The sequence below is a fragment of the Schistosoma haematobium genome, chromosome 2 (assembly GCF_000699445.3).
Source record: "Schistosoma haematobium chromosome 2, whole genome shotgun sequence".
Lineage (NCBI taxonomy): Eukaryota > Metazoa > Platyhelminthes > Trematoda > Strigeidida > Schistosomatidae > Schistosoma > Schistosoma haematobium.
The window spans coordinates 28,437,099-28,462,214 of record NC_067197.1 but is presented as its reverse complement, the minus strand read 5'-3'; the positions used below and the strand labels follow the sequence as shown (position 1 = coordinate 28,462,214).

At 34.1% G+C, this 25,116-nt stretch overlaps 1 protein-coding gene across 1 annotated transcript; it reads left to right on the top strand.

The window, feature by feature from the left end:
• Positions 1-1,966: 1,966 nt before the first annotated feature.
• DNASE1 (Deoxyribonuclease-1) lies at positions 1,967-13,180 on the top strand (the record flags this gene model as incomplete). The annotated part of the gene is made up of 9 exons (XM_012938893.3): positions 1,967-1,971; positions 3,569-3,725; positions 3,771-3,859; positions 3,907-3,990; positions 6,014-6,114; positions 6,169-6,281; positions 7,412-7,566; positions 10,038-10,134; positions 13,133-13,180. 9 exons carry the CDS (start codon positions 1,967-1,969, stop codon positions 13,178-13,180), a joined length of 849 nt encoding a protein of 282 aa, XP_012794347.2.
• Positions 13,181-25,116: the final 11,936 nt, after the last annotated feature.

Here is a 25,116-nt window from a genome sequence, read left to right as displayed (position 1 = left end):
TTTACTTAACAAGTTATTCAGCGTCAACACTGACAGCTGGATAACCAACTGGCTATGTTCCAACCTCTCTGGAAGGGAACAGTACACTGTATTTGGAGGAAAGTGTTCAGAGTCTCTACTGCTCATGAAGGTGTACCACAAGGAGTTGTTCTCTCATTTCTTCTTTTTTATATTTTTCTGCATGATCTGCCATCTTTCACAGAAAACACTTTTGTGAAATATGCGGATGATCTCACTGTATGTATGCCTATCTCTTCCTCTTTACATCCCATAGAAATGAATGAATTTTTGTCTCGTATTGATTGTTGGTCTGTTGGTAATGGTCTTATACTTAATCCGTCTAAATGCCAAGTTGTTAACTTTAGCATGAGACATGAACGGCATCTAAACGCCATTTTTAGATCCCATAATGCTAGTACCATTGGATACTCTTTGATAAACACAGTGTCGAAGGTCAATTATCTTGATGTTACCTCTTCCGCTGATCTCTCTTGGTCTTCTCGAGGAAGGTTTTCCGTCTGACTTACTACATAAAGAGATTGTATGCTCTTGGGATTACTCGTCATTTATTCTTACAATTTGTTAATTCTTGTATATTACCTATTATTCTTTACTGTTCTCCATTAGTTTCCCGAGCTTTTGAGAAAAGACTTTACTGTATTGCCGAGGGTGCTGAATGCAGTTAGCAAGGTGTGTGGTGAATCTTTCAAGGTCATCATTAATATGATCGTGGATAGACACCTAAAGTCTTGCGAACTCCTGACACATGTTATCAGATACTAACCATCGCCCCATTCATATCTTCCTCGTTGTATATCTTCTGGTGGAACGAGACGTCAATACATTAAAATCGATGCACGGAAGCAAAGGTATAAAAGTTCTATAATACCTTACCTAGCAAATATACTTATTGAAGAACAGGTTGTTAGAGTTGAATTAGTCAATAACCTGCATTCTTAACATGTCTCTTATTTGAAAAGTTGTACAGTTTTTTTTCGGTTTTTTTAAAATCCTTTTTTGTCTTTGTTTTTTTTGCGTAAGAAACTTGTTGAAATACCCTGTGCTGAGGTTTCTATATTGTACCAAAATATAATATTGAATAAAGCCATTAATAATAATAATAAAAGTGTTGGTAAGTGATGTGATTTATATACGTTCATTTTGACAATACCGATAAACAGAGTCACTTCTAATATATGAATATTGCTTATATGATTAGATGGATCGAATGACTAAGACACAGTGATATTTCAATGATTACGTCTACTATGTAGTACGAAAACAAAATGTAGGAAGTACCACGAGGATTGAAAATGGAATTGATAACTCAAATGAACAACAGTTTATTATCGGTTTGTTATTATATTGATTATTTTCACATTTCTATATTCTACTCTCTAGCAGGAGAATATTTTGTCAACCGATGCAAGTGTGAGGTCATTTTTCTTCGAATAATCCTATTTCTTATGTTATGATTTTTTATTAGACAAAAGTATAAATCTTTCGTCTAACCGCTAAATAAAATCATTTATAACAACAGTTACGTATGTTTTGATTTTGTTGTTCGCATCACAAATTATAGAATCTATGCAATTCGCAACTTCCGAATAAATGAGCTTGATCCTTTTTCGGTATGCAAATTATTTACGATCGTCACTGATTAGAGTAATTTGTGTATACTCGTCAACTATTTTGTCTACACGATGTGCTGGTCAGATATTAAGGTATGACTACTAGGTTCATTCACTTGTCTGTCTTGCCATCTTCTTAGATGACTGATAAACGTATCATATATATTTCGAATAAAGTTGAATTTTATTAATGTTTATATATTTATCAGTTTAGCAGTCACCACACAAAATTGAAGCAAGTTTAAAATTAAGACAGTTGGTGTGGTGACTGCTTCCAAGGTATTATGAACACCGTAGCCTAAAGGTTAATCGAGGACTTTTTTTAATCTGTGAAAATGAAGTATGTATTGTATGGTTTTTTATATTTTATGAACACATTCCGTAATTTGTATTAAGCAACTAATTAGTTGTTTGCACCAAGTCCTCGTTCACTACAGACAAACATTTAACGCTATTAATACTCTACTTCAATTAATTCCCGGTTATATTTAACAGTGGTCCGGTTAGATTCAGTTCGTCATTGAAACCATGAAAATTTGAAAAACTCCTCAAGTATTTGCATACTTATGTAAACTATGTGCACGTCGTTCACTAGCTTCTAGATAAAGTTCCCGGGGTTCTGTTGAGAAGCTATTGTCAAGGGAGTTCAATCACTCCAAGTATGAGACAGTAACCATCCTGATGAGATGGATAATGTTTGCGCAGTCTCGTGAAGTGACTGAATTTAAGCCGTAACATCACTATCCGCCATTTTGTATATTTGGATTTGAAGCGTTTATACGAGAAACCGAAGTTCCAAAGTTCAATTCTCGGAGGCAAAGTTAAAAGTATTCACTTCTCAGAAGTCTCGTACTGAGACGAAACGAACGTCGAGTGCTTACAGCTTTCCAGTGATAGTTTATCAAGAACCAGTTAGTGATCGAAACATGAAAATTATAGATTTATTGACGTGTAGTCTTATGTCAGTTTTGTAGAAAACAATTGTTTGCTCAAATATTTTACATTTTCAAAGATGAGTATAAAGGTGAGTCTGTTTAACTTAACAAAAATTAAACAATATTCATTGGAATCATCAGATATATGAAATAAAACAGATGTATATATTTAAACGATATTGATGTGTAGACACAAGATCATATTTCATAAGTCAGTCACCATGTATCAATGTCTTGAAGAGGAATTTATTTCAAACAAACTACAAATGAATTTTAACTTAAATAAATAATGTAACACAAATATAAATACAAATTATTCGCACTACAATACGAGTTGTGATTACATTAAACCCGTTAATATTGGGTAAATTATGAAACAAATCACCAAAGCTATACAGAGTTAGATTTTTTATTCACATTTACACAGAGAATTTTTCTGTGTAGTGTTTAATTTAAACGTAATTTTGCTAAATCAATACTTCTGAACAAATCGTTTCTATTAAATGAACTTTTAAGATATTCATGATCCATTCTCTTGCTTTATTTTCTTCGTCATCTTTGAATTCGAATTGTAGTGAACGGAAACTCCAGTCGGGACAACTGAATGTATTTAATACAAAATTTCAGGATCTCTTAGTAAAATCTGAAAACCATACAGGAAATATTTTATTTGCAAAATGTCACTCAGTTGTCTCGGACATCATTGTTCCTTCGCTTCCACACAAATCATTCTCTGTTCTCGTTCTCTTCTCTTCGATCTTCTTAACTCTCTGCTATCCGGCACTTCACTTCTAAATAATGATACATACTACTTGTATCTGTCGAAATCGGTAGTACACACAACAGAATGAGTTAACAAACAAGACAGTAAATTGTGTTTTGGTATGGAATAGTCATTTTGTCTGATATATATATACTACAGACATACTTCAATATCCAATAGATATTCACCCAAACTAATCGAATTTCGTATATACGGGAAATCATTCAAGATTAACAAAGACTTAATGAACAGATTGTTCTGATGCATAGACCTGTCATAATTCTGATATTATATATACTAATTTATATCGAATGCATTAAAATTGGATCATTCAATATTCAAGTATTTGGACGAAAGAAAGTTTCTCAAAAAGTTGTTTTGAAGGTATTGGTCCAGGTTTGTATGGTTGCTTGAGATTCCAGAAATAATACAAATTTCTAGATTTTATCTAGATATGATTTAGTTGCTATTCAAGAAATTCGTGATGCCAGCGAAACTTCATTCAAACACCTCGTCAATGAATTGAATGAGTTAGCGCTAAAATTATTCAGTGTCAACTTAAACTGCGTATTTTTAGATATGCGGGTGGTATTTACAAATCGAAATTAAGTGAGAAACTTGGTAGAACGCAGTCAAAAGAACAATATGGACTAATCTACAAGTGAGATTTTGAAGTGCATATAAAATTCCTACTTGAATCCGAATAATGATGAATTATAGTTCACGTAGTTTTTGTGAAAATATCTTCATCTCAGTTGGTGATTTCTGTTTTGTATCTATGATCTATTGTGTAATGTATATTAAGAGTAAAACAGTGATGCATAGACGATATTTATTATTTTACTACATTATTGACATTGTAAAATAACTGGTTCCTGTTCAATAGCTTTAATGCTGTTTTGTCACAGAATACGAATTTCCTGAGTTTTGAATATTTATTGTAGAAAAGATCCTTATAAAATGTTCGTTAATCAGTGATTTACCAGCTGAAATCGATTAGTGTCTATAAAAATCAGTTCAATAGGAAAAGTTATCCTGATGGTCACTAATTGTTTTTTTTTAATTAATAAAAGCTTTTAAAATTAGATTTCATGGTGATAACTTGGAGGGAATTAATTACATATCTCAGTTTGCAGTCACACCGTTGAGAATTACTTGTTTGTATCTTAGGTTACTTGGATACATTTTTACGTTTGGTGAACATAGTATTTTTTTATAAATATGTTATATTGAGCAAATGTTCTTTCTTTTTGTTAAGTAGTAATTGATGGATTTATGTTGACGGTTACTGAATATTCCGTCTAATATTTTATTAATTCGAAATTCCCGCATAGAATACGTTTTTACATGGTAATAATTGTGACACCATTTTTGCGGCTCAACAAATTCCATCACAAAGTCATAGAAGGGCGATGGATATTGTAATTCCAGAAGTGATGTGAAATATTAATTTATTCAGTCATTCTATTAACCGGGTACATACAACTTGTTCATCGTTTTCAGATTTTAGGTTCAAAATATGGTTTGGTTAATATGGAATCATCGGTGAGAACTATGACACTTCATTTCCAATACATATATAATTATTTTCATTCTTGGATCATAAAACAATAAAATATTTTAAGATAGGTAGTATATCTTGCTTGTAATATTTTCGGTTAGGATCCTGATCAGGTCTCCAAAAATTTTGACGTATATTAAATATATGTTGTAATTGTAAGTTGGAGACTAGTAACCGTAATCAATTGTTATTATTACCCTGTAACAATTTTTTATGATTATTAATCATCAGAAGGGATTTGTGGAGATTTTAGAAATTTTCACAGAATGAAATCATGAGTCAGTTGAAAGTAGACCACCATTGAAAAGCTGGAAGCACTGGACGGCCGTTTCGTCCTAGTATGGGACTCCTCAGCAATGCGCATCCACGATCCCGCACGCCACGGGATTCGAACCCAGGACACACTGGCTTCGCGCGCGAGCACTTAACCATTAGACCACTGAGCCGGCATCCAGCGGTGTTAATGTCTAACTTCAACCAATCCACGAAGTTGCGCCACCATATACCATTGTCTTCAGTGAGCTGATATCTCACAACAGACAATTATCTTTCATAATTCTCATCCGTAAGTTATTACCCTTCCTTCTGTTTTTCTCTAACCCCCTTATTGTTGCGCGACCTCGTTCTCTAGTTAGTCTCCAATCCCTTTATTACGCAATCTTTTCTATCCTTTTATAGACATATATTTATCACGCAATTATAAATACATATGTACAGCTTAAGTAAATGATTTCGTCGAAAAGAAAATCTTCCTCACTGAATTCTCTTTGTTTTTAAGCTAATGAGTTGGAGACTTTTAGTGATACAAAAATGTGAATAAAGCGATTAAGGCTTATTTTCATGCATGAATTTATTTACCACTTAAACAGTCTTCCACTAAGTCACTTAGTCTAGTGTTTGATATAATTTGTTTTAGCATGTTAACCAATAGTTAGGAGTCAAACCATTTTCGCGTTTCTTTTTGCTTTAGGTTTATATTTATGTTGGTTCAACATAAAGTAATGTTCCTCATTTCCTTGCTCATGATACAACATAGTTTGGAAAATGAAAAGCTTTCACTCTTTAATAATCATCAAATTATTTAAAATGTATAAAAATATAATGTGAATTTCACTGTTCTTAGGCCTGCTTTATTTAGGATTGAAGAAATGGTAATATTTTCACATCAGAAAAATCTTTTCGAAAGACCACCAATGGCTGTACAAATATATATGAAACATTCTGGTACATTCAAAGAACCTTTATTAATTTCCCTTATATTTTGCCTTACAATTTAAGCCATAAATATGTTTGGTTTGATTGTTGTACATTTGGATCCAGACAGTGTTGTTCAAGAAGCTAATCAACTTTACGCTTTTGCTAAAGAAGTTATGAAAATGTGGAAAACACAGGTTAGTGCAATCAACTATCTGCTATTCACTTTTGCTTAGTGACTTATATATACCTAATCACTATACTTGAGTATAAACTTAGATCTGGCGTTTTGATCAGTAACTTCTTTTTGCTCACATTTCTGTAATGTTTCAAAAACCATAATCATCAATGAATTTTAAAAAATTCTACTGATTGGGATATTACGAATATATTATTTTACTTAATAAAAATCTACCTAATAGTCAGTTTATTGGAAACTATCAAGTCAAACCTTGGGACTGATACCTACGAACTTATAATTGTCACATATTCTTCCTTTTGATAAGAATTTCTGATTTATTTATAAGCTACCTTTATTTATACGTACAGATGATGATGGAGCCTCTGAGCAATATGCGTTATTAAATGAATTTATTTATTTCAGCAGTCCAGAACTCAAATTAGTTTATAATAAATGTTTTTTATTATATACCAATGAGTAAAAAGATTGTATTTCTGACGTTTCGTGACTTGGTGTAAGCCCTTTCTTCAGAGAAGCCGTGGCCAGTGGAGCTAATTCATGTCAGGTAGAGGTAGGTATTTCTCTCAGACGATAGTAGATGGTCGCGCGATTTCGTGGATTGATTGAAGCTAGACATTAACATCGTTGGATGCCGGCTCAGTGGTCTGATGGTTTGCGCGTGAGACCGATAGGTCTTGGGCTCGAGTCCTGCATGTGGCATCGTGACTGCCCGCTGCTGAGGAAACCCATACTAGAACGAACAAGCCCTCCGGTGCTTCCAGGTCTTTGATGGTGGTCTAATATCGATTGATTCATGATCTCAAACAAAAATCTATCAAATCGGTTTCTTTAAACAAGTTGGCACATCAAATAATTCGGAAGTAAATCATGACCATTAATTATAATTGTATATCGTTAAAAATGGTCAAATATTAATATATTATAATGGGCTTTTATTTTTTTAAAAGTCACTCTATCGAAACTTCCATAGAAGTGATAATTCATAATTGTTTCGTTTTATAAACCTGTAACATATACAATCAATAATTCACATTTATGACAAGGTATGTAATAATGAACGTAAGTTTATTTCAAGCTCATTTTTTTCAACGCTTATCCAATATTAAAATTTATATTTCTATTCAGAATCTTATTATTTTGGGTGATATGAATGCTGATTGTGGTTATCTATCCAAAAAGAAAATGTCACAACTTCATTTACGAAAGGATACAGAATTCATTTGGGCTATTCCTGATAAATATGATACAACTTTAGGTAAAGGTGATTGTGCATATGACAGGTAAAGTTCTCAAATTATTGTTTATCATTTATTTTGATTATGTTTTAAAGTTGATATTTCGCTAAGAAATTATGCATATCATAAGTATTAATCATGGTTAAAATTCATTGGATTTTGTTTTCCATACAAACATATACGTTTACTAGTGTGTATATTTTATCATCACTATTAGTGATATATAGGAACATAAATATCACTTTGTGAATGAATTGTACTAATTATCAGGTTCTAGTAACAAATTTTCAAGGTTACTTTCATGTAAATTATCAGGAATCAGACCAAGTGAACGAAAAATTCACTTCATTTGGATTAATACACTAGATTTCAGCATGAGAAATATTAAAAACAAAATATTTGAGTGAACGATTATTATGTAACTATTATATTGATTATGGCTTGACACTTTATTACAAGATAGGCGGCCTACTTGAGCATCTACGTTGCCTGTTCCTGCCATCTAGATATTTCAACAAATTATCTATTTTTGTTTGTTTTAATACATCATTATGTCTATTAATCGCATAATATATCCTGGTGCATTTCTGAAAAGTGTACAACTTTTCGTACAAAAAGCCCAATAAGAGATAATGTGATCGCTGGCAATATGCAGCGAAAAGAATATACATTATTCAGATGTTCATTTACTGGACTGCTAACATCAAACTGGCGATCACTCAAGGATTATCGTCAGGATCGACCAAGAAGTAAGAAACGGAAACTTGTTGAAATACTTTGTGCTGAGAATTCTATATTGTACCAAAAATATAATATTGAATAAAGCTTATAATAATAATAATAAACAAAAATAAATAAAAATCATTCTGACCTTTATTAAATGACCTTTTTTTAACTTACGAACAACACAATTTTGTAGTATTTATATTGTAACAGTTGCAAACGTTCACTGTTTTGTTGGAGTTTTGTTCTCTGAGCTGGATGGCTTGGTTATGAAGCTTTCATTGTTCTTTTGAACGACATCATCAGCACAAAATTCAAATAGAAGGGAAATGTTCGAATTTATCCACATCTGACTCACAGTTTGTCCTGTAGACCTCGATCTTCATTGGTTATTGTCAGCCTTTAACTTTTCATTGTTTACTTCTTTATTCTGGATGTATCTCCCATTGATTTGATTCTTGGTCCTATATTTGTCCATGATTTTTTTGATCGGTTGATTAATTCGATTGACTTCAATGTGCTTGTTGATTGACCTCAGTGTCAAGCTTCTAAAAATTCTCCGGTGTCTTTAGAATTGCATCTATCCAAGATCTACATATTTTTCCAGTCGAATGTGTCTACAGTTGTTTACATGCATTGATATAAGTGAGGACATGTCTTGGCGCTTGACCGCTAATTGATGTTCATGCAGGCGAAGATGAAGAGGGAGTCCGTTCACAAATTTTTTTAACATATAACATTATCAAATCCATTAATGTATGCCTTATTATTAGCTTCGTAAAAGATCACAATAATTATGGATTTATAACTGTAGAACCTGATGATGACGTTATTGAAAACAATTGTTCGTTTAAATATTCTTTATTTTTGAATATTCTATGGGGATTTTTGAACTGTTGATAAGTATTGATTGACATATTTGCTTACATTAACCAATATTGAACCAATTGAAAAATTTCATCTATTGACCTTGTTTTTATAGGCTTCTTTAACCTGTCCCTGAAGAATAAGGTTCGTGGGACAATCTATTCTGACTTGTCACTAGAACTTCAGATATCAAATTTCAGTTTATTCACCAGTGAGCAAGATTATAGTATTATTATATGGGTCTCATGGAGATTAATTGTATGTAATGGAGAATTTGTCAGAGTTTAACTTTAGTTAATGAATTAGTGATAATCATGTAGAACTAGCCAGTAGTTTCACTCTAGTAGGTAACTCCTTGACTTGACGCTACTAAGGTATTTAAAACTAAACTTTCCTGCCTGACGTCTAACAGAAATTCACTACTCAACTACTGTGAAGTTAATAGAAATGATTTGAAAAGTTAGTTTGATAACTTTAAAAGAACCTTATGAATGTGATTAGTTTATATTCATTTTTCTCCACTGTCTGATATTATCTAATATAAAACGTAGATATAGATGATCATCGAGTAATGATGTGACTTGAATTTTTACATTTACCAAAATATGCTATAGGAATAATCGTTTCATTTTGAATAATGATAACTTGATCTCTCAAGTTAATTATCTTTGAATGATATCTACTATTAATAAAAGGGCTAACCTTTATTAAGTTATAATGTAATTATAATGGTTACTAATTTTCATTATTTATATTTCAAACCTGGCTAATGTTCATACCAAGCTAACAAATCTTTATGGCTTATAAATGCATACATACAGTATAATTAAATTTGTCCTTATTTATGGCTTAATCAACTCAGTTCACTACTTCCTAACTCATATAATCAAAAAAATTTTATTTTAAATATATAATTGAAATTATAGAATAATTACACATGGTAAACAAATGAAACAAGTAATTAAACCAGGAAGCACGAAAGCTTATCAATTTCCAAATGAATTAAAAATTAGTAATCAACTGGTATGTGTATTCTGTGATAGTTTTCTTTTTAAAGTAAAGATTATAATCAGAAAGTGTTTTGTGGATATTATAGTAATTTAATAGTTGAATGCATGAGTCAATCAAAGCTAGACCACCATGGAAAACCTGGAAGCACTGGACGGCCGTTTCGTTTTAGTATGGGACTCATCATCAGTGCTCAGCCACGATCCCGTTCGCGGAATTCAACCATAGAACCTATCGGTCTCGCGCATGAGCGTTTAACCTCTAGACCATTGAGATGGCATCTAACGGTGCTGATATCTAATGCTAACCAATCCACAAAATTGCACAACCGTCCACCATTTTCTTCAGCAAGTTACTATCTCACAACGGACCTGGTTGAACTTTACAGGTCACGTCTTCTCACTAAAACTCTAGGAAATGCCTCTTGAAGCCAATCACTAGTGAGTATATGATGATTATAACCAGAAAGGGGTTTTGTGGATATTATGGTAATTTAACGGTTGAATGCATGAGTCAATTAAAGCTAGACTATCATGGAAAACCTCGTTTAATGTTTACATTTAACAATTTGTGTATATGCACATTTATTTGTTTTTATAATGAATATCCATAGAAAAGAAATGAGAAATTTCACATAGACAACTTTAAAATAAAGAATTCATAGGATATTTCGGAGTAAAATAAAGTTCGTATAACCTATGCCTGGTACCATGTCTGTTTATATGGCTTTTCATTTCATTTATGGAGTTATGATATTATTTGATCACTCAAGTGATTATTGGTTATTAAATCTTCACACCGATGGTTTCAAATTAACTGCTTTAAATGCAAGCTATCACTGATATTATAAGCATTAGATTTACAATGAATCTAATGCAAGTTGAATCGATCACAATATGAAGTAAGACATCATTTTAGGAACTAATAATCTGTACTAAATGCTAAAATGTATTGTTATACTAACATTGGTAATAATATGGTGTGTGCTACTTATATTGACATAAGTAGTATATGATGTTGGTCGTGGACAGGTCTGGCAGCAGAGGGACAAGAGGATCGAATAGTAAAGAATGGAAACAGGATGCAATTTGTATGAAAATGCAAGAACAATGAAGTCTGGGTCATTTTGAGACAATTGATGGACATTTTGCAAATTACGTATTTACTATATGATTGTTAGATTTTATTAACAAGTCCTGTAATGCTGTGTTAGATGCATTCAATTGTCCCCACTGCTTTTTTTGTTCACTACGATATTACTGATATCGAGGATTATTAATACACTACTTTACAAGTACCTTGGATATGTATGTGGAGTTTCCTAGTTTACTTACTTCTTTCACTGATAATTTTTTCGTGAGACAAATATGGAGCAAATGGTGCTCAACTCAAGTTTTCACACCAAACATCAGCATACTGAGTTTAAATAAATTTAGGGTTAAAAATGATGTAAAGCTAATGACTGATAGTATAGCTCGTTGATGACTTATGTAATGATTTTAAAACCTGTTATTTAAGAAACAAAAATTGTGGAATATTTTTGTTAAGTATAATCAATTTTATATTATGCCATCTGGAGTCTCCAGGCACTGATTACGATTATTACGCAGACCACAATAAGATAACTCAAAACTCCCAACGGTGTTTTCGAATTTACTGTGTCTAATTTTCTTTAACTTTTATCCTATGAAAGTTGTGATTTAATGTAGGGATAGATGATAGTTACATATAAGTGCCACATGTTTCTAGGAGCTCAATCGAAGAAACCTGACAGGCTTATTATTATTCCTTTTTAAATGTGATTTTAATGTTGTTTTGATTTGTAATATTATTTTATTGTCTATCGACTAAAAGGGCACTTAACATGATTACATAAATAAAGAGTGAGGATAGACATTTTCAATTCTATTATGAAAATCAATAAAGGTGGAAAACTTTAATCATTATGTAATTTAGTGAATGCTTGAATTTCTTTATAACAAGACTAGTAGTATTCACGCTAGTCTTATCACACATTGTTCATTTTAAAAAAAAGCATTTTTTTGTTTAAAATAAGAAAGATTCGTTCAGCGAAGAGTTCTCCTTTTGGTGAATTGTTCTTGAAAACTGTACTATCGCAAATATATTTGTTTTTCAAGATGATAATAATTACAATTATAATAGCATTCAAAGTCATCTACAAGGTTAGTAGAAGGCACTCAAATGCAGTTATATTGCATCTTTATAATATTATCGAATCAATGACTATACATCTGGAAAAATCAGAATTGTATATCCAAAAGAAATTGGTACAACCACTTCTCCTACCATGGTCTGAATCTTTTAAATTAGCTGTTTAAAGTCATTGTACTCACAGTAAGAAATGGAGTAAATCATTGTAGATTCAAACCACTGAAAAATGTCTGTTTGATACTGTTGGGATATTCAGAAAAATATCTCAAAAATTATCCTGTTAAGTCTAATGCTAACCTCGAACGTCAAATGGTGTCATTTTCCTATTGGTCAATATTTACTTCACGTGTTGTTTCCCTACTGGTCAATATTTATTTCACGTGTCATTTTCCTATTGGTCAAAATTCACGGTAGTCCTAACTGCATAAATATGCATTTGTTTGTAAATTCTTATTCTTCTCCTGACCCCATAAACAATTTCCATCTACGGTTCGTGTTCTGATATATTGGAGATTGGGAACAGTATTGGGGTCGTACTGGGATATATGAAGTTGGTCAGTCGGTCGAAATTAGAGTAGCCACCCCGTGGTTCACAACAGATACTCTCAGGTTTTCAACGTTCCTTTGTTTGATAATGATGTGGAATGAAAAGTATACACAAAGAAATATCAACTACACATTATATATGCATACTTCATTATATAATTATATCTGTACATACTTTCCGTTAGGTATTAGTGTATATTCTACTTTATAATTTCATTGAAATATTTAACATGTAAATAAATTCCTTGCGAACAAATAATTTGTCATCTTTTATTTCCTTCTTTATATGATACAGGCCAAACAAGTCAGTGATCATTATCCAATAGAAATGGAGATTAATTAAACCTATTTTCTATTTATTGTTAAGATAATTATGTTGAACAATGTTTCCTTAATGTTATGGTCAATGATTTTATGCCTATATTAGTTCATTGTTATTTTGTCATATCATTTTATTCCATATACTCAAAGATGTTGAAAATATACTTATATGCAATACGTTTGAGCTTAATCAATGTATTCTTTGGTATCACAAGTAAAACATATACTTTTGACTTCTGAATTACCTTTAAGTTAAGGAATAGATAAAAATAGAATAGTGGAATAATAATAATACTTATTAACTCACAGAGTAGCCAGCATTTTCTCTATACGATTTCAGATGTCAAAACATTCAGTAAATAAACTACCGTTTTAACGTGAAACACGTTCATCAAGTCTACTCAGACAATTTACATTCTTTTACGTCGTAGATGGGAAATGTTAATTTTTTTTTCTTCAATTAAAAGCAACACTAAGAAGCATTTCAGTTAGAATTTCTGGGAATTATAACAACCACTACGATAATATATCTTCTAATAGACTACAGTAAGCATATATGAATGCGTTTACAGTCACTTGTGTCTGCTGCTATGATTCAGAATGTTAATAATACGTATAGGATTTCCTTATCTCAACTTTCAGTATGTTTAATATTTTGAAATGGGAGCACCTTTAAATCAAAATTTACTCAGATCTCCAATACTGAATTGAAAGATTATAAACAATCATAATGATTTCTAATTTCAATATCCTTGTTAGAGTCTCGTTATTTGGTTTCAAAAATGAGATTGAAGTATATTCTTCAAGAACAATGACATTTACTCGCGTCCACAATGTTTCGTAAGAGCGCGAATCAACTTTTCGCTGTAAATCATCAAAAAAAGAATATTATTTCGAGTCCATTTAATAAAGTTTAAGACCTAAAGTTCGTAATTTCAAGTTATGTCCACCCATTTTCTTTACATTTATCCTGAATACAGCAAGGTGTCAAATTAAATAAGTTACAAACTAATGTATGACTAAATTGTAATAATTCAATGGAATACAATATCCGATACCATAGCTTCGCCAAGATCACTCTGAATGGTCCCATAAGAATGAATGATATTCTAATACTTCGAATTTGTTTGCAAATAATCAGTTTAATGAGGCTGCAATTGATTGTTTGGTACTAAAGATAAAATTAAATTCATTGGCAATTCCTAAATAGTTATGATTTCATTATAAATATAAATTATTGTCGCGACCCAGCATGAAATGCACAGAACATTTGTTGATCCTACATTTAACTACTTAAACAACAAACAGTAGCATAAAATGTACTTAATAAATTGCATGTTACGTGTGTACGACTAAGGTCATTTCCTAATTAAAATAAGATAAAGAGAGAAATCTCTATAAACAAGTTTTATGAATATTGTAAGTCATTCAGGTTAATAACATTTATTTCTTCACACATATGATACGAATTTCGAGTAAACACTAAATTCTTATTTAATTTGTATTGGTTTTATGAATGCTCCCATTGATGTTTAGGACTGCAATTGATCAGTCTTTTATTAGCACACGTGCATCCTGAGTGGATTCCCAAGTGCAACAATTATAGGCAGAATTGGATGGTGGCTAGCTGTGGAACTGATGTGTCGCGTTTCGTCCCGCCCTGGACTCTTCAGCTATATTCTATTTGAAAATACAAAATACCACTCAATTTTATGAAAATACATTTCGTCCGTGATTGCCTTTTTTTAACTGAAATGGATGAATCCTTAATGATTCTTAAATTCTTACTTATTTCGAAAGAGTACAACATAGTTAGGAACATATTTATGACGCTTGATAACTTTTACCAATCAATATTCTGTATTCTCAACAACACTTAGAGCATCAGGCAAACGGTACTGAGTTCGAGTCCTCGAATGATACTCAGCTCTCGAGTACAGGTACATAATACTGATGAGTTCGATATAGGACTAAACTTCTGTCTGGAATTCCGATGCTAGTCACCATCTAACCATGCTCATTATTATTTACTCCGGTTACAACTCCTGGATATAGGTTCCCGACCAGTCTTGAGCTCACCTATCTAGTTTATCACCAACTCCACTAGTTCCTTTGATGTCTCCCTCCGATTTCTGGAAAAATGTATTCTTTGATCCGCCTCTTTACTTTTCTTGAGGATTTCGAGTTGAGGCTTGGTTTGAGATGCCGAGAGATTTTTGCAGTGTGCCCTATTCACCTCCGGCGTCTTGTCCTAATTTCCTCTTCAAATAGACGTCATAAATTATCATTGGTGGATATAACGTTGGAAACATCACTAGCTATTTTCGTTGAGAAAGTACAACATATCAACATTAAAATTCTGAAACTATATTTCTATAAGTCCTCACTGAAATCTTAAATAATTAATTACGAGTTTCAAGTCAGACATTTTTTAAAAATAAAGTATTTTTAGAGTTGAAATTGCATACACACAAAAACGAAACTACCTCAATTCAGTACAATGGTTATACTGCTCAAAAACTAGTATTTCTTGGTTTATTGGAATTTATGAAATAACTTTATTTCCACGCTCATTTCTAGTGAAAGTGGGAAAACGTAAGTTACGTAATTGCTTTGTTTAGGAATAGCTAGATGTTCACTATTTAAAAGGGTGACAGTTTTCTAGTTGTTAGCGAAAGAACACTTTTTAGTAGCTTTCAAAGGACAAAGAACATCCTTATTTTCTTTTTCAGTAAATTTTCAAGGATAGCATGGAACGATGACATCAAGATGGATTCAATTCATAAAATGATTCCATATATTCATTTGTTGTACGTAATAAAAAGAACTCGTACTTCTACAAAGAGTTTGGATAACTGTAGTACTCTGTATAGGAAGATTCTAATAAGTTGGAAATCAGTTCATAGGTTGTTCGTTTACATACATTTGAGATATGAATGAAGTTTCTGGAAAAGCATAAGTCTTAGGATTATTTTTTCCAAAGTGTGAGCCATTGGGACGTCATCGTAGCCCCATAGATACCTGTCTTCATTTTGATGTGTTGTGATGCATGAAGAATAAAGCTTAGTGTCCAAAAGCAACTAAAATTACTCACATTTTATCGAATTAGTTGTGATTTTTTCTTAGGGGATAAATATCCCTCACCTTAGTTCAGAATTGAGTAAGACTAAAGGTATGATCTAACTACTAATCAAAAGTCATCACATCGCAAAACGGAACTCTGTAGAATATTTTGGCAAGATAAACTGATGATTTTTTAATGTCCTTGCAACCCAATACTTTGTTTAGTTTTTGCACATGAGGTATCGACGATACGGTGCCAGTTTAGGAATCTAATTCACATAATATGGTTCTCGACAAACAGCAAAAATCATTTGGTTTCTCAGAAAATTGAGATCCCATGAAATGTGATAAATAAAACCAAGTGCATAATTTACTATGTAAACATACCAGCATAGTATAGTAAACTTCTACATTCATTGAAACACTCTCCTTTTCACCCTGAGATTCAGTGTCTTAAGATGAATTTCACCCAGAAATCTCATCCTATTTTGTTTACCTTTCTAAATGAGTAAACACTAATTGTTAAGTATACATAACTACCACACAGATGAGTAGTGTAGTCTAGTAATAATAACCTAATTGTTACATACTCAATCAATAAGTAAGTGTTTGAGTTTTACATGGAAGATCTAACCTTCTAATTTAAGCTATAGGGATTCAGAAAAGAAAATACTCGTCTTTATAAAAATGAAATTCTAAGGAACCAGGTAATTTGTGTTTGTCATCACAAATCTATTCCTCCTAAGAAGTATATCAAGCAAACGATTGGTTAGTTTGTAGACAGGTGTAGAATAAATGTACATATTCTATTGTCTTGTCGATAAACTGGAATATTCATGTTTTAAAAAACTAGATGCGAATGGATTGTTGATTGAAAAATCTAAGTGCAATTAACTAATTTATCAACCCGAAAGTGGATTGCTGGAAGGTCCCTATTAGTAATTATCTTAGTAAATCATCTTAAGAAAAAAAAAACGAATACCAGGTGACTATTGACGACAGTCAGTGTCATATCAATAACATGACCAACTAAACAGAGTAGATGTGTTTCGACTTCATTTTCTCGATACAATGTTGAAAGTTAGTAAAAGTCAACATTTATTCGTCCATTTTTTGCTACCAGATGAAGGGACTTGTTAGGGTATTTCTGAATTGTTTTTATGTTAGAAAAGTTTTATATTTGTAGTAGTAACAGAACAACCAATTTCCTAAAGACGTCCTTTACTCCAGAAATAGTGTCACAGGCGTGAAGTGAAGGCAGTTCAAGCATAAGATCTGGAATAAATATCAATCATAACTTTTTATCATTGGTCATGTCAGTCAGCTACAACGTGGCACCAGGCACATATATGCATCGGTTCAAGGGAAGACAGAGAGTATATACACCGACGCCATTGTGATCGGTTCTGAGCCTTATCACCAAGAGTCTCCAACCATTGGTTACGATAGTCACGCGGATCCCAACCAAGTAGTCTGCATCTACAAACATGGCTCACACTAGAAGTTAGTGTCTTCAAGCACTGATGCCACATTTTGGTTTGGCCGCCCCTAACTTTCTTCCAACCATCTCCAACACCGGTTAGCATTGCACGTCGTGGTAATCGGTGTTCAGGCATACGTAACACGTGGTCCAACCATCTCAGTCGATGAAGATTCATAACCTCATCAACTGATTTACCATCATTTCCTAATACCCTGCGTCTAACCTCACTATTACTTACCCGGTGATCCCAGCAGACGCCAGCAATATTTCTAAGGCATCTGTGGTCAAATACTAATAGCTTACGAGTATCTTCTACTCTTAATGGCCATGTTTCGCTGCCGTAAATTAAAACAGAACGGAATGCCATGAAGTATACTCGTTCTTTTATTGATAGACAGATATCTCGCCTTCGCCATAGGTGACGTAAGTTGGTAAAAGCCGAACGAACTTTTCGAATTCGTGCTGAGATTTTGTCAGACACCAACCCATTAGGGCTGATCAGACTTCCAAGATAAGTGAAGTTGTCAACGCGTTCGACTACTTTACTCCCTATCCCATTGGTCATGAGTAACATGTTATAACTAATTAACGTAGTATATAAACTACGTAGCACTTAACTTCCTATCAGACTACTGACTAAGTCAAGTTGTCATAAAATACCATTGACCTTAGGTTGCTAGGTCAAAAATTTATATATAAAAGAAGCTACAAAGTAGTCGATTTTCCCAGGAGTGACTAATCAGTCAGTTGTTTTTATAACTTTGCAATCTTGAACGATTTCCCACTTGTGTTCAGTATATAATTTTCCACTTACTGAGGACGAATGATTCGTATGACTTTTCGATACTATTCAGTTGACTCACTTGACTTTTCAGCTTTTTTTTATACAAACTACATAATATAACTCTTCATTTGCATTAAATCTTGTGTACAAGGTATTATATTACCTGTGGCAAGTAGTGTAGAGTGAATGAATTTGAATTAAGAAATGCCAATATAACGATGTTTTAATTTAGTTTGCTTACCAGTTTACCCACTCTTTTTGACACTATGTATTAACAAAAATAGAATTTACAATAAAAAAGAGAACTTAATCAACCTAGTGAATATTTTTAACATCATAACTGCTAAACAAACCCTAGCAGTTCGTTAGAAATAAAAAGTAAATTAAATTATATTGTACACAGCGCTGTTACAGAAGTACAATTGGATGGAGCGTATATGTAATTTATGATATCCCAGATCGAATTATTAGTTCAATATCAAGAGATGCAAGTTAAATAATACCATTTTTCCAGTCTGAATGTTTATATTATACAAACATCGTAAATGGCTAACAGGGACATGAGTTAATAACTGAAAGTTTCCCAACAGACTACTTGTGGATGTAAGGTAGTACTGAAGCTTTAATTGGAGCCGATATGCAAAGCGTGTGTTCCTCACACGTTCCTTCTGTATACACTAAAGCAGTAATAAATTCTACATTTATCACCCATACTTCAGTTAGGTAAACAGAGGTAATAATACACTACATTGAAGTTGGGTGAAAATGAGGAATCTTGTTCCTGAGATGAGCTCATTATTTAAAAACAATATGACCTCCGGATCTATTAGTCTGTTTAGCTCACAACGAAGTGTAACGCCAATTAGACGTGCGCAAAAAAACACGAAAATATACAGATAAGACCAACATTAGATGGCACATAATGTTTTTGGGATTAAACAATGAATGAGTTCTAAAGAAGTCATCCCTGAATACTTATTGTGAAAACCATGGTTTCAAGTATAATGTTTTCACAATGTGGTGCAATGATAATGTTTAGTGCTTAGTATTCGAAACGTCAGTCATATGCAACGTTAAACACGACTTACATCGGTCAAGGTTGCTGCATCACACGGGCAGTGACATAAAATTATGAAGACATCCCACAGTAGTAGAAGTAGTAACAAAATCAGTAGAAAAGGTAAAGTGTAGAGAGAAATGAAACAGAGAGCTACAAGGGGAATCGAGCATTGTGACTGAGGGAAGATCATCAGCCCTATCACCCAAAGTCTGACCATTGGTTGCGATATTATATATATATATATATATATATATATATATATATATAAACCCAAGATAGCACAGTCTAGTTTATGAGTATGTTAGACAAATTACAGGGAACAAACTAGAGTACTGCTAGCTTATGAGGTCAAACATCTTTGGTTTGGGTCCCCAGTTCTGGTTGAAGTTAAAAACAATTGACAGTTGGAGAATAAATATTAAAAGTTACTCTATATTTTTTATTTACCTTTCTGCTCAGCAATTTTGATGAACAATGGAGAGATATTTATTAAATTTGAAACCACCTTCCGTATTTACAGTGACTTTTTAAATTACAACTAGATTATTCACTATGCAACAACAGAATGCTGGTACGATTGCAAAAGATTGTCTGAGGATTTTACAGCTAATCACAACCAATCTATTCTACAAAATAACTGAAGTCCTGGCCACAAAAATTCATCATACTACGAAAACACCAGACTTATAAAGCATTTCAATTGATTGCTTGAAGATTAAAAGGAAAAAACATGAAGGGTATACATCGTAAAGCTTTGTTAAGTGGGGAATATAACAGAACAGTGCTTACATTAAAACACTCCGAACACGCCCCATTTTCAATTACGAGTTGCTCAAAATATTAAAGAACCCCAATTAGTTGTGGAATCATATGCATATAAAAATCGAGAGCTTATAAACCTATGGAACAGCAAACCCAACTACCAAAATTAACAACTCGATGAAATGTGATAAAATGCCACCCCACTTATCTCTTTATAAGTAAGTTATTTTCGAAGTCAGATTAAAACTGTTGGGTTTTACTTAGATCACATAATATAATTTAGACTATGAAATCACAAGTTGGATCAACGAAAATATTATACAAACTGACATGTTTCGATGTAGATTCTCTGTACAAATAACAGCAAAACCAGTCACAAGTGAAGAAAAATACATATAGGAATGCATTTGTAGTCTACATGTATTCATACTAGCTTGCTGGAATACTGGAAGGCCTGGTCATAAAGAACAATAACATGACTAAACCAGCGACAACCGCAGCTAAAGTAGGAAGAACAATCCTTTTCACCTGATCGGGTATTTCTTGCATGTCTTTACGTCTTTGTAGCTTGTCTTTCTTTGTTTCTTTTGTAGTACCACCTCGTAATTTCCTCATAGTAGAATAAAAACTGGGTGTGTACCGCAAAAAGTTAAACGTTTACTTTGTTACGTAGCACACGAACTTGACACAACGAGAGTCAAGTGAAGCAAAAATTCAAACTTCAAATGGCTCTGGACAAAATAGAGGAAGCTTTAGCTTAACGAGCTTCTGTACCTAGAAGCAGTGGATCATCAATGCCTCCAGGTAGGAAGCTAGGTATATTAACGATAAGAGAGGAAAGAGAAAAAAATTTTCTCTTAAGTTGGTAAATCAGATTCAGATTTGATTCAGATTTGTGTAGTAAGGACAGAAGGCCTACGTTCTATGTTATTCCTTTTCTAGTATGCTTCTGTGAGTGTCCTGTCTTCTATTGAAAGAGTCAATTGAAGGTGCGGACACCACTGCTTCGGGCAGCAGGTTCCAAGTATTGATGACTCGGTGTGAAAATTAGTATGCCGCGGGTATTTTGTTCGTTCTTGGCTTTCCTACTCGTCTGCTATGTCCTCTGAGATGTCCCGATCTAGTGGGAAGAAAAACAGAGAATAAGTTAGGTCCGAAATCATTTCTCAGTATTCTGCACATCAAAATTAGATCTCCCATTAGTCTGCGATAGGACAGAGTAAAGAGGTCCAGCTTTTCAAGCCGCTCTTTGTATGATAAACCCCGGAGTTCTGGAATTGCACGGGTAGCTGCCCTCTGTACTTTTTCTGGGATATCCGAGTCACCTTTTAAACAGGAGCTTGCAGCCTGAACGCAGTTCCCAAGCTTAGTCCTCACTAAGGATGTGTATACTGTGGTGAACATGGTAGTGTCTAACTTAGCGAATGTCCTTCTTAAAGCCCGGAGGGTTCGAAACCCCTTGGCTGCGACCTCTCGGCAATGGGCCGTCGTCCTAAGATCATGACTTACTGTCACCCCTAGATCTTTATGAGACCGGACTACGGGTGATGGCACATCCCCTATGTTGTGACTATTAACGTTTGAATCCCCAAGGTGCACGTAGACATACTTTGCCGCGTTGATAGGCATCAGCCACTCTTTAGACCAGTTTATCATGTTAAAGTCTGCCTGAAGAGCATATGCGTCTTTGTCCTCAGTTATTACTCACCAGATTTTTACATCGTCAGCGTATAATAACATTGGGGACTGCACTATACTTGTAAGATCATTAACGTACATTATAAAAAGTAAAGGACAAAGGACGGAACCTTGAGGTGCTCCACTAAGTACATGTCTCCAGATGGAGCACTTGGAGTTTATTCTTACTTTCCGTCTACGACATACTAGGAAATCCTTAATCCATTTTAAAAGATGTCCGGCAATACCAAGGTTTTCCAACTTCAATAGCAGTCTATTAGGTGGCACCTTGTCAAAAGCCTTACTGAAATCTATGTAGACAACATCCACTGAGTTTCCGTTGTCTAGCGCATTTATCCAGAACTCCCTGGCTATAAGGAGGTTTGCTGTACAAGATAGACCCTTTCTAAGACAATGTTGCTCCACGTTTAGCAATTTATTGGTTTCCATAAATGCTATTATGGTCCGTTTGACTATTCTTTCCATTACTTTAACCACAACACTGGTGAGGCTTACAGGTCTGTAATTCGATGGAACTTGTCGTGGGCCTGTGTTGTGTATAGGAGTCCATAGGTAGCACTCCTTGATCAAGTGACATGTTGAATATCACAGTCAGTGGGGCCGCGATATATTGTGCAGTATGTCTCATTATTTTGGGGTGTAGTTCGTCTGGTCCTGTTGACTCTTCCATGTTTAAAGTTCTAAGAGCCTTAAGCATATCGTCTTGATCGAAGTCCACGGTGAGCAGGTGGTTTGTTGACTGTATATTTTGGTCTGGATCTTTCTCTAGAAGAGGTCCCCGAGTGAAAACTTTACCAAAGTAGTTAGCCATAGCCTCTGCTTTTTCCTGATCCTTCTTTATCATTTCAGATCCACTCCCTTCTTTAATTACGTTGGGAATCCAATGGTGCATCCTTGTTCTGTAGTTTATGTACGAGAATATTTTCTTGGGCTGCTTGAGTGCAGATTGTGCCAACTGCATTCCATATTTTCTTTGAGCTTTCCGAATTTTTGTTATACATTTATTTCTTATCGATCTGTAGCGTTCCATCTTACCAGCTGTGCTAAGACGGTTAGCAACATCCCAACATTTCTTCTTTTGTCTTAGTAAACGTCAAATATCCCGGCCTATACAGGGATGGCCGTGCTTCTTCTTTTTGGGACTGTCCAGGGTATGTATGGTTGAGTTACCCGATTGTATAACTGCCTGAAAAGAGTCCATGCCTCTTGTACTGATGCCTTAGAGTCAATTTCCCAGTTTTCAGCCGATGCTACGGAGTTGATAACCCCTATGTCTGCCTTCCGTATGTTAGGACGGGCCGGCGCAACTGTTTTACAGGCGATCTCAGCCATGAATTTGAATAAGATGACTGCATGGTCACTTCCCCCTAGTGGTGGGAGGAAAGTCATATGACCAACGTCATCACTGTGTGTGGAGACTAAATCTAAAAGAGAAGCAGAGTTTCTTAACTCATATCGTGTGGGATTTTTAATGTGTTGGAATAAAGCTAATTCAATCGAGGTTTCTAACAGTTAGCAATCGAACGACGATATCGATGACCCTACTTCTAAGATAACCCAGTTTATATATGGTGCATTAAAGTCGCATACTACAAGGCTTTTACCCTTGTTACACCAGGACTTAAGTTTACTTAGGATAAAATCATCTGCTACATATTCTGGGCTACGATATACTACAACTAATTCAATATCTTGCCGTCGACATTTCAGCTTACATCTCACCAGTTCACATGTCCCTGAAACATGTGCTACTGTTTCAGCTAACCTTATGGTAAGGGTACTTTTAGTGTACAGAACAACCCCGCCTCCCCTACGGTTTAATCTATCAGCCCTACTGGTTAAAAAACCAGTCAACTGGATTTCACTATCTAATATTCCTGACGTTAACCAAGTTTCCGAGACAGCAATAACGTCCGGTTTTTCTTTATCCACCATTGACTTGAGTTCCCCCAGTTTACTTAGTAGGCTGCGAGCATTTGTGTAGCGTACCTTTAAGTCTGTGGGAAAACTTTCCCTATCAAAGTAAGATACTGTCCTTAGTCCTTAAAACTAGGTTAGGCTTTCTCTTGAAATGCTCCCGTGAAGTCGTTTAAACTGTCTCAGCCGGCAGTCAATTCCAGCATTTGACTACTTTTAAGGAGTAGAGGGTGGGTCTACTGTCCGTTCTGCTGTTTTGTGTCTCCTAAGCGGGAACAATAGGAACGTGAAACTCATCAGACAGGAACAACGAAGTAACTGTTCTCTTGGCACTATATTTGAATAAATTTAGGTTGCTATCATCCCACACTACAGCAGGCTGAGACCTGGGTCTGATATAATACCAAGTATCTCTTTAAGTTTTGACCAGTCACTTTTTTTTCTTAGTAGCAGCAAGTTATCAGTAATTGGGTTATAAGTTCTATCAAGTTACTGAAAAAGATGACATCCTGGATTCGCTGTATCTTCCTACAACTCAGAAGATGATCCACATATACCGGACAGCTGGAGGACAAAGCACTCATTGTTTAGCCAATTGATAATAGTGGGGGTGAACTGAGGAGAGAAGCTTGTGGATTGCCTCGAACGATCAGCCAAACAAGGTAAGCAGACCCGAATGCCTTTTATTCTGTGAGCGAAAAATCAAACGACTTTAGCCCAAAGTGTGGAATACGGTAATGCTCAGTCTTACCCATTGGATAGCCTAAAAATGTGTGTCACATATCATATATGGCAAAAGAAGAGTAGCGTATGCTTGTGGACTCTTCCAAGACACCGTGATGAAAACCATTTGGACGTACTGGTCTGCTCAAAACCAAAAACGGATGATTTCTCGATTCGCACGGTTGCTGAGATTTTCATGTACAGCCTGTCACTAGATTATGTGTTTCAAAATTCGACAGATCATTTGATTTCCAATTAATCTAAAGATTTCACAGATATTCAGAACCTAACAACGCTATGGTCTGTATCGCCCTCATAATGGATTTTCAAATGACGTAGAACCATTTAAGAAAGTATAGTAGCAGAAATGGTGGGAACTTAACAGTTATTAATAAGAAAATGGGTTGTGAGATAAAACAGATGGTAAAATGGAGACAAATAGACAAGGGGGAACTCACACTAGATTGA